This window comes from Peromyscus eremicus, chromosome 5 (assembly GCF_949786415.1).
Source record: "Peromyscus eremicus chromosome 5, PerEre_H2_v1, whole genome shotgun sequence".
In the NCBI taxonomy this organism is placed as follows: Eukaryota; Metazoa; Chordata; class Mammalia; order Rodentia; family Cricetidae; genus Peromyscus; species Peromyscus eremicus.
This window is the reverse complement of record NC_081420.1, coordinates 104,437,235-104,448,481: the sequence shown is the minus strand read 5'-3', so window position 1 is coordinate 104,448,481 and position 11,247 is coordinate 104,437,235. Positions and strand designations below refer to the sequence as shown.

The following is an 11,247-nucleotide window of genomic DNA, read 5'->3' as shown; positions in this document are numbered from 1 at the left end:
AAAGGGCTCCACCTGGTGGTGCAAGCCTATAATCCCAGCTACTCCTGAGGCTAAGGTTCAAGGTTGGCCTGGGTACCTTGGTGAGACTGTCTCCTGGCATTAAAAGAGAAGGTGGGTGGGCAGAGAAGAGAAGTGAAGAAGTGTTTCTGTGGTGGGGTGTTTGCCTAGTATGTGGGAGGCTCTAAGTCCAATAGTACCACAAAAACAAAACACAGCCCACAGTAAAACAAGGCCTTTAGCACATGCCTTTAACCCCAGAATTTGGGAGACAGAAGTGGGTGGATCTTTGGAGGCCACCCTGGTCTACATAGCTAGTTCTAAACTAGCTAGGGATACATAGTGAGATTCTGCCTCAAAAACAAAAACAAAACAAAACACGTTCCAACAACCACCTTCTTGGAAGGCCTGAGGCTGAGTGACAGGATATATATCATTCACAGAAATATGACAGAAACCCTTTGACCTTAGGCACGGCTTTGGGTTCAGGGTTCTCAGGTAGGCCACTGTATCTTTCTTTCCGGAGACCCCGTTTTCAGACCTTTCTGCTGTCTCTCATTTCTCTTTGACTTCAAGAAAGGGTTCTTCCAGTTCACATCTTCAGGAAACCTCCATTAAAACAATTTATAAAGGGAAGAGGTGAAGACTGGCCTCTGCTGTTGTTAGTACCAGAAAGAAGGAATATCTGTTGCTGTGGTCCTCAGCCTTTCCCAAGCTCCCAACAAGTAACAGTGCCAGCTACCATCACTTGTCACTAATATGCCAAAGTAATTGTGAATTCAAAGTAGTGGTTAGCGACGCTTTAGATCAGAAGTTTTGGAGGGCTCATTCTAGCCATCTCTAGAGGAAGGAAGGATGGCTAGGTTAAGTGTAATTTGGCAAAAGGGAGACAGAGACTTGCAGTCTGGTGTTGGCAAATAGATGAGTGGAAAGGTATTTAGGAGATGGAAATGACAGGATTAAAGTGTGTGATGAGTCAGAGAGGCATCAAATTGACCCTAGTGTTTGGACTTGGGTCTCCTAGTGCCAGTGGGATCTTTACTGGGTTAGGAAGAAGAGCAGGTTTGGAAAATAAGGTCAGGGCAAGTAGAACTGGAGTTGTCCACAAGGCCTTCAAGGCAGGTGTCCAAAAGGTTGATAATAAGGGTATGGTGCTTGGGAGAGGGCCCTGGAGGGTACGGAACAAACCTGGGGAGGAAAGCACGCAAGAATGAACAATAAGGAACTGGTGTGGTCTCTTGGTTCTGGGCCTGCAGGGCGTGGCGATAAGGCAAAAGGCAAGCTAGGGGCATAGGCTCACGTGATGGCCTGGTGGCGCAGTGCCTGCTCAAATGCTACCGTAACCCCAGGGGGTAGAGTGCAGGCGGGCCCCTCCCGGCCCCACCTCCTTTCTTCCTCTTTCCCTCTTCATCTATTGGGTAATATCTATGTCCATCAAGGGCCCACCTCCGAAGATAAGCCAATCAGGAATGGCGGGAGGGAGCTTTCTTCTGGTGCTGGTTCCTCGACTGGGGGCCTCTCCGGGGAAGTAAAACCCGGTCGCAGCAACCGAGGAACTGCGCGCAGGATCTGAGCTGCGAGCATCCGCCGAGTGCTGGCGGCGCAAGCTGGTGAGACGAGGACAAGGGTACGAGGTAAGGAAGGGGACAAGTAGGGGTGCGGATATCTTCACCAGCCTGGCCTGCGGGCGCCTCAGGTGATGGGGCGGAGAGGAGATGAGGTGAGAGGGCGGGACGAGCTGGTCCCCCGGTCATGGTCACCCCACTCGCGCGAACGCGCCACGTGGGTCCGCGCGCTAGTGGAGGAGTCGGCTGCCTAGCCGGTTCCCTGCACTAGCTTCCTTAGTATTGGAACACTGGTGAGCTGGGCGTCGCAAACTGGATTCCTGTCTTACAGCTTGGAAAGCCGAGGTTCAGAACACTAAACTGGAGCCAGGAAGTTCTTAAGTAGGACCTTGCCTCCTAGATAAGAAATCAAGAGGCTTGATTTCTTTAAGGGGTGCTAAATTCTGCCCCATCTGCGGCGAACGGTTTTCATTAACCACAGCTGCCTGTCCTTTCTGCAGGGTCAAGGGGCGTCCCAGGCCATCTGCCTCTGACCGACCTCATCTGCCCCAAGTTCAGCCGGGTGGGTAAGGGACGATCTTCACTGGCTTTGGGAAATCAATTTGACAGTGCGTTTATACCCTTTGACCTACTGATTTTGGAAATAAGTAAGGAAAAGGTGGCTGCAAAGGCCATGCAATTTGGTGTTTAGTGGAAACAAAGTCCAAGTCTCCAGTTACTGTGAATGTTTATGGCAAAATCCATAAATAGTACTATCAGTGAAAACATTGTCTTTAACATGGAAGTCAGATTCAGTGTAGTTGGCCCAACGATATAAGAACCTGACTAGAAGAATGTTCCCAATGGCAAAAATAGTGACTACTTTTTTTTTTGTTTGTTTTGTTTTGTTTGAGACAGGGTTTCTTTGGGTAGCCTTGGCTGTTCTGGAACTCACTCTAGACCAGGCTGGCCTCGAACTAAGAGATCCGCCTGCCTCTGCCACCCAAGTGCTGGGATTAAAGGCATATACTACCATGTCTCGGCTTGCCTATTGAGACAGGATTTCTCTGTGTAGCTGGCCTCAAACTCTTATTTGCCTGTGCCTCCCAAGTGCTGGGATTAAAGGTTTACATCACTACTCCCAGCTCCTTGCATCCCATCCTGCCTTACTTTGTTACCTTGGCTGGCCAGGAATGATGCACAGAACAGCAATTTGCTATGTAAATCAGGCTAGCCTTGAACTCACAGAGATCAGCTGTCCTCTGCCTCTTTGCCTCCCAAATTCCGGAATTCAAGTCATGTAGCACCATGCCTGACCTGGAAGTGTCATATTAAATTTTTACAAACTTTGTGAAAACTTGGCATGGTGGCGCACACCTTTAATCCCAGCACGCAGGAGGCTGGAGCAGGCAGCCTGGTCTACGCAGTGAATTCCATACCAGCCAGGGTGACAAAGTGAGATCCTGTGTCAAAACAAAACAAAACCCAACACAAAACAATGATAACAGCAAAAAGCACTCCCAGATCTTGTGAGAGCAGCACCTCGTGGAAAAGAGGGCTGGGGCTGGGTGGTGGTAGCCCACGCCTGTAATCCCAGCACTCGGGAGGCAGAGGCAGGAGGATCTCTGTGAGTTCGAGGCCAGCCTGGTCTATAGAGTGAGATCCAGGACAGGCACCAAAACTACACGGAGAAACCCTGTGTCAAAAAACCAAAAAAAAAAAAAAAAAAAAAAAAGGGGGGGGGGGCTGGGGATGCAGCTCAGTGGTAGATCCGCATAGAAGAGGCCGTGTGTTTACTCTAGTGACGCACAAAACAACAGCAATAAAACAAAACCCAACCATCTGAGACTGGTAATATTAAGTGCCGTTGAGACTAGTGAAGCAGTATGTCTGTTCAATAGCTAGTGCCACTGGGGCTCTGAAAATGCCAAGTTGAGCTAACATTTGAGGACCTGCTTTGTAGCGGGTACAGGGCTGGACTCAGGATAGGCGCCAGTAAGCAGCTACGTGTCTGGACTTCGTGGAGTAGATAGATGACTTGGGAGAGCAGATACCTAAATGAACACCTGCTGCAGAGGAGCCTGAACAAGGGAGCTAGAAAGAAGGCTCTGGCCTGAGAAAGAGCTGGGAAAGGAGAGGAAGGGGGGGGGGGTGGTACAAATCAGAGAGAATATTAGCAAAAGAAATGTCTTCACGGTATTTTTTTTTTTTTAATTTGAGCTTTGAAGTTTTTATAAACTCTTTAATTTTTCAGGCTGAAAAGCAACCCACCTCTACTCGCCAATATAGTGTCATAATGTCAAGTACCGCCGTGTCCTGCTGGATCTTCAATTCTGCAAGGAATCGAATTGCTATATTACAAGGGGGCAGACGCTTATACTCAAGGGGCGCCGCGAATAGGAATCAGCTGAAATGGAGGCTTTTTTCTCCGGCATCGTCGACTCTGAAGAACAGTACTCCGTGTGGTGGCTTTGCTCTGCAGAGAGCCTACAGACACACGTCGACCGAGGAGGAAGATTTCCACTTACAGCTTAGCCCTGAACAGGTCAATGACATGCTTCGAGCTGGCGAGTCATCTCACAAGGTTCTTGATTTCAACAATGGCGCTCCGAATTCAGTGTTAAGGTTTGAGAGCAACCAGCTGGCTGCCAATTCCCCAGTGGAGGACCGGCAAGGTGTAGCTTCCTGCATGCAAACCAACGGACTGATGTTTGGCATTTTTGATGGACATGGTGGCCATGCCTGTGCACAAGCGGTGAGTGAGAGGCTCTTCTACTACATGGCGGTTTCCCTGATGTCCCACCAGACCTTGGAGCAGATGGAGGAAGCAATGGAAAACATGAAGCCTTTGCTGCCCATCCTTCAGTGGCTCAAACATCCCGGGGATAGTATTTATAAGGATGTCACGTCGGTACATCTGGACCACCTCAGAGTCTACTGGCAGGAACTTCTTGACCTGCGTATGGAAATGGGGTTGAGCATTGAAGAAGCGTTGATGTATTCCTTCCAGAGACTGGATTCTGACATCTCACTAGAAATTCAGGCTCCTCTGGAAGATGAGGTGACAAAGAACTTATCCCTCCAGGTTGCTTTTTCTGGGGCAACAGCTTGCATGGCCCATGTCAATGGAGTTCATCTGCATGTGGCAAATGCTGGTGACTGCCGGGCTATCCTTGGTGTCCAGGAAGACAGTGGTGTGTGGTCCTGTTTGCCTCTTACCTGTGACCACAATGCTTGGAATGAGGCTGAGCTGTCCCGCCTTAAGAGAGAACACCCTGAGTCTGAGGACAGGACACTCATCATAGATGACAGGCTGCTGGGTGTCCTCATACCCTGCAGGGCCTTTGGGGATGTCCAGTTAAAATGGAGTAAAGAGTTGCAGCGTAGTGTCCTAGAGCGGGGCTTTGACACCGAAGCCCTCAACATCTATCAGTTCACGCCACCCCACTACTATACTCCACCCTATCTGACTGCCAAGCCCGAGGTTACATACCACAGGCTGAGGCCCCAAGATAAGTTCCTTGTGCTGGCCTCAGATGGTCTGTGGGACATGCTGGGCAATGACGATGTGGTAAGACTGGTGGTGGGGCACCTATCCAAGGTTGGTTGCCATAAGCCAGACCTGGACCAAAGACCAGCCAACCTGGGACTCATGCAGAGTCTGCTGCTTCAGAGGAAAGCCAGTGGACTCCATGCAGCCGACCAAAATGCAGCTACGCATCTGATCAGACATGCCATCGGGAGCAATGAGTATGGGGAGATGGAGCCGGAGCGACTGGCCGCCATGCTGACATTACCAGAAGATGTAGCCAGGATGTACCGGGATGACATCACTGTCATGGTGGTGTTTTTTAACTCCGATTCAATTGATACATATTATAAGGAGGGTTAAGAGTCTCACCCTGTTGCCAAGGCTAACACAAATACCCTTTAAAACATTTTCACTTACTCCCAAGTGAGCACTTCAAACCTTATTAAAGAATAGGCACATGTAGGTTGTTGACTAACAAAGGAAGGTCAGGAAACCCAGCCTTAGTGACAAAGCATTAGCAGTGATTTTTGTCCCTGTGTGCACTGGTCAACTCTTCTATGCAGCAGACAGAGTAAAGACTAAAACTGGCTTAGGATCCCGTAGCCCATGTCCTTTATAAAGACACTGTTAAACTGTGTCATCCTGTGCTTTTAAAGGATAAATTTAATCATGATTCTAAGAATAAAGAACTTCAGGATCTTCTGAGACCCAGTTGCAAAATTTACAAATGTGATCATTGTGGACTCTGTTATGCACAACTTCTGGGCTATAGTTTTTGTTTGTTTTGTTTTTTTTAATTATGGAAGCCTAGGTTTACGAAACAATCTTCAGGGCACTTTTCTATGTCATTCTAAGTTTCCTGTGTGTGTGTGTGAGATTTTCTGTAATGACTGTGAATATATTCTGTGCCATTTGCATTTTAACGGTGGTTAAATTTTACTTTAAAACTGAGTCCTCAGACTTGCAAGCAGGACTGCCATAAGCACGTTTAGGACCACTCGTCCTGTTTTCTCAGCTGTGGATGGGAGGGGCTAGGTTTCTGAGCCGGCTGAATTTAATTGTGCCGCCTTTGGTCCTTCTGTTGAGTTCCACCCCAAAACCTTTGAGCCGTACTGAGAGGTAATTTCTGTCTAATCCCTAACCCCTGGCTTTCTGCTTAGTAAAATGTTTCCCCCAGGCTTAGCCACGGGGTTATTCATAATTCCCATTCTTTCTGATTATATCCCTCAAACACTGACACAATACTACCTCTGCTATGCTGCCCAGCTTCACCATGCCATTACTGGGAAATCTTTCACCTTCTCGCTTCCAAAAGTTGGAAGAAAGGTGATATGGCCAGGTGGTAGTTGTGGACATTTAGGCAGAGTGGACTTATTCAGTGATTTGTGGACTTAAGGTTTCAGCCTGATTCTAGAGATGTGAGAACAGTCGTGAGCCGAGAGAGGCTTTCTCTCTGTATCTTGGGAGGGAGCGGGGAGACTAATCAGATGGGACAGCTGCCCCTGCCTGTTAGGAATCGCCATTGCGATGCCTCGGGGATTAGACCATATTTAGTGTGAGACGTGGGTGAAAATTGAGATGCATCTGGTCATATAGGGGCTGCAGAATCTTTGTGCTTGCTTGAAAACTGGCCCACATGGCTCCTTTTAGGGGATAAACTTCTTCCTCTCTTGGGTGGCTGGGGCAGGAAATGTGTCCCTAAATGGAAACATGTGTTTTTTTTGGCAGGTTTAATTTCCTGCACCTCATCAGAGTGCTTCACTGTAGGCAGCTCCTTGGTTGGTCCCTTGTCTCTTACCCTCTCTGCCACCCACACACTAGCAGGGAACGAGGTTTGCCCCCCACCCGCCTCGGTGTTGCTGGTAGACATTCTGTCAAGAGTTGGGGCTGGGCTGGCAGAGCAGCTCAGTGGGTAAAGGCTGCCAACCCTGGAAACTTGAGCTCCATCCCTGGGCCCCACGTGGTGGAAGGAGTTGAAAATTGTCCTCTGGCCTCCACGTGGTGTACCATGGCATGTGTGCTCAGAAAATAAGCAAAATGGAAAAATAGGGGCATTGTTCTTTGCACATTTCCTAGTGTACCCGGTTAGTGATATGGTCTCATGTTTTTTTAAAGGGACTCTTTTGGGTCCTTTTGTTCTGAAACCATTACTGTTACACTTCTGATCTCTTAGATTTTTACTCAAAAATAAAACGTAGGCAGTTGCTCCTTGAGGAGCCTGTACCCACACTTGGGTATGTTTACTTTCTGTGGGTCTTTGATGCTCTCAGGTGTGGATGACCTTCCAAGGGCCTCTCTCTCTTAACCCTCATGTGTAAGTCTATCCTAAATAATTAACCCAACTGTGCCACCTCAAAATAACGTAGGCAATGACAAACCTGGGTGTGCTGGCCCGTGCCTTAATCCTGGCGCGTGAGTGTTAGGGGGAGGAAGATCAGAAGTGAATACATGAGACTATCTACAAGAAAAAATAGTGCGACCCAGCTAGGCACTAAGGCCAGCCTAGGCCACACAGAACTTGCTTCAGAAAAACAAAACAAAATGTAACCCCAAATGTGAGTCGTCATTATTCTAGCTTGAAAGTTTGCTGTTTGAGCAGAAGATGCTATTTGTCTGACGTTTTCCCCCCTTTATTCTTTGTTTTTTATGCCAGCTAAACCCAGGAGTATCCTGGGCGCCTTAACTGGCACTCAGTATCGGAGCCCTGTTTTGGAGGCTGCCATGGGTCGTAAATGGCTCTGATTCAGGTAACTTGTCCTGAAGTTGATAGAACACAGATCTCCTATTTGTGTCTCTGAGAGCGTCTGTGTTTTCTCACTGTCTAATAGATGTCCCTGTTTTCCAGCTGAAATATTGAGAAAGAAGAAAGGCTGGCTTATTGTCTACCTTTTTCTCTGCCTCTGTGAACTCAGCTTCTCTGTGCCTGCTCCAGTGAGTGTTGCTTTCTGGTTACACGCCAGCATATCTGTCTCCCTGGTCATGGGTCTTGGCAGTGGCCCCCTTGAAGAAAATGAGCTTTTGCTTTGGGACCCAGAAATTAGAAAGGAGGTTCATGGTCCTTGTCAGTTCTTCCAAAGCTCTTATCATTCTTTTCATACAGAGATTTCAATTTTTAGACTGTCAAACTTTAAATAATGAGATTGACCATTTAATATTGCAGATGTAACTTTTGAAGGAAGTATGTCTTGGTGCTTAAAATGAATGACATTTATGATTTGGGGTAAAGAAACTGATGGAAGTGGTGTAATTTAGATATTTGTTTTATGTGTAAATAGTACAGTGCTGTTGATTTCCAAGTTAGTAAAACTGTAGAGAAGGTGATAGTTTTGAATGTATGCTAGATCATGTTAATAAGATTCAGTTTTCTGAGATGTTATTTATAACATTAAAGCTAATTTATTATAATGTAAACTTTGAGGTATAATATATGGATGTTTTCCCCAGAATACATTTGGCTTAAAAGCTAAAAAGCTTTTAGGCACACTGGACATTGACAACTTCTAAACGTAGGTAAAATGTAAATGGCTTGATCTTCAAATAAAGAAGGGTATAATTATGTAGATCAACAACAAAATGTATTCAAAAGGAAGCTGGTTCTGTCCTTTTGACCAGCTTCTGTTTTTCGTTGGATAGCTACTGGGAAGTTGTAACCTCCCAGGTTAAACCAGAATGTTCTGGAATGGAGCCATCACAGTTTCATGTCTTTGAAGTGCATTTGCTGTGTAGAAGCTCCCTTTGGATTTGAAGGTCAAGGCTATTGACGTAAACCGTCATGTGTGTAGCCTGGTGGGGGAGGCATGTTTGGGCTGTTGTATAACTATTTCCTGAGCCATCTGAGGTCCTGTCCCTTCTTCCTTCGGTTCCTGGTGTCTAACTTGCCTCCTGGAAAACTATTTCTTACTATGCATTTTCTTGGAACAATCATTAACCATGTTCTTTAATAATTACTGGCATTTGTATTTTGAGCTGTGTACCGGTGTTCCTATCTGACCCCAATTTTCTAACCTTTGAGGCTATTTAAGTAGAACTTTTAAATAAAAGAAGCAAAATGGAATCTGGTGTTCTTTAGTTTGCACATTAGTTTTTCTAGCCCTTATGATGCTAGGCCAACTTTTGTTTGAGCATTTTTATCTGACCAAGGAAGAGTTGGGACTATTTAAGACCCTGCTCCAAAGAGATGCATGGCGCGCTGAAGCTTTCAGTAGCTGCTGAGCACACAGGGAGTCCTTTTAAAGTTCTTATTTATTTTGAATATTTTGTTTTTTTAACTAAGTGTGTACATTTGTCTCTATGTGGGTGTATCATGTGAGTGCAGATGCTCAGGCAGGAAGGCGGCACTAGATCTCTTGGAGTTGGAGTTACAGGTCACAATGAGCTACCCATGTGTTAAGAACCAAATTCAGGTCTGCTTCAGGAGCACACTTAGTACTGAACCATCTCTCCAGCCTCTGGAGGATTATGTATGTTAGCCATGTGAGTGGAGAGCTGGGAAGAAAAAAGACTGAGGCCCACCATGCACTCTGGGACAAGACCTGCTAGAATTTCATAGTTTACTGAGAACCTACTTATAAAACCAGCTTTTGTGTTACTAGTAGTATGAAGCCAGTTCTGGGAAAAAGTCTAGGCTGCATAGAACTGAAGACCCCACTCACTGTGTCTCAACGCACCCAAAATGATCAGTGGGTCTTTACAAAAAGTGCAGGTACAGGGGCTGGAGGTATGGCTGTGTAGTTAAGAGCACATGAGTACCACCGTGACTGGCAGGCATTGGGGATCAGAACCCAGGTTCAATTACCAGCACCCACATGGTTGGTTCATAACCATAACTATAGTTCAAGGGGATCCTATGTCTTCTGACCTTGGGCACTGTACACACATGGTGTACATATATACATCCAGGCAAAACACTCATATAAAATTATAACACAAATTGCTAAACAGTCTTATTAATAGAAAACCTGGAGCCAGATATTGGGGTGAAAGCTGAAAGATCAGAGAAGCAGAACAGCCAGCCACAGGCTCTTACCTCTAGGAAATCCTCAGTCTCAAGAGCATGAGTTCCTGTTTCCTCACGCCTTACATACCTTTCTGTGTCCTGCCATATTACTTCCTGAGATTAAAGGTGTGTGTCCTTCCCAAACAAAGACAAGAAATCTCAAGTCCTGGGATTAAAGGCATGTGCCACCACTGCCTGGCTCTGTTTCCAGTGTGGCCTTGAACTCACAGAGATCCAGATGGATCTCTGCCTCCTGAATGCTAGGATTAAAAGTGTGTGCTATCACTGGCTGACCTCTATGTTTAATATAGTGGCTGGCTTTGTCCTTTGATCCCCAATCAAGCTTTATTTGTTAGAGCACAAATAAAATATCACCACATAAAATAAGTCTAAAAACATTTTTTAAATTCAAATACAAATCTTTAGTCATTAGTATTTTAGTTAGGGCTGGGTAATTAAGCTAGGCATCGAAAAAGAAGATGTTTTGATTGACATATAAAGGCATTTTTATGGGGTATATTTTGATGTGTCAATTTGTGTATACATTGTGTAATGATCAAGTCAAGGTAATTAGTATATCCATCACTTTTGGTCATTTCTTGAACAGAATTTGGTGAAGTTAGAAAAGGAAGTACTGGGGATTTTTTACTTTATTTTTTATGTGTATGGGAATGTTTTATTTTTATGTATATGGGAGTGTTTTTTTTTAATGTGTATGGGAGTGTGCCTGGTACAGGTGGAGGTCAGAAGAAGGCATTGGATTCCCTGGGACTGCAGTGACAGATGGTTGTGAGCCACCATGTAGGTGCTGGAAACTGAACCAGGGTCCTCTGGAAGAGCAACCAGCGCTCTTAACCATTGAGCAATCTCTCTGGCCCCAGATTTTTTGTTTGTTTGAGACACAGTCTCACTGAGTAGCCTTGACTGGCCTGTAACTTGCTATTATATAAACCAGGCTGGTCTTGAACTCATAGAGATCCACTTGCTTCTGCCTCCCAAGTGCTGGGATTAAAAACCATCACACCCAGTCAGTCTCCTCTTCCCCCCATATTCTTTTTGAGACAAGGGTCTTGCTAACTGGCCTGGAACTCTAGATCCTCTTGCTCCTATCTCCAAACCACTGGGGTCACAGGTATGAGACACCACCACCCTGCTGGGAAAATTAAATGTATAGATTT

At 45.9% G+C, this 11,247-nt stretch overlaps 1 protein-coding gene across 1 annotated transcript; it reads left to right on the top strand.

Annotated features, from left to right (window-relative positions):
- Window positions 1–1,506: 1,506 nt before the first annotated feature.
- Pdp2 (pyruvate dehydrogenase phosphatase catalytic subunit 2) lies at window positions 1,507–9,127 on the top strand. Its single transcript, XM_059264232.1, has 2 exons — window positions 1,507–1,631; window positions 3,796–9,127. The coding sequence occupies exon 2, from the start codon at window positions 3,838–3,840 to the stop codon at window positions 5,431–5,433; it is 1,596 nt and encodes a 531-aa protein (XP_059120215.1). The 5' UTR covers window positions 1,507–1,631; window positions 3,796–3,837; the 3' UTR covers window positions 5,434–9,127.
- Window positions 9,128–11,247: the final 2,120 nt, after the last annotated feature.

Bases quoted from the DNA above. Each gene is read 5' to 3' on its own strand.
- Pdp2 (XM_059264232.1), top strand. From the start codon at position 3,838: ATGTCAAGTACCGCCGTGTCCTGCTGGATCTTCAATTCTGCAAGGAAT.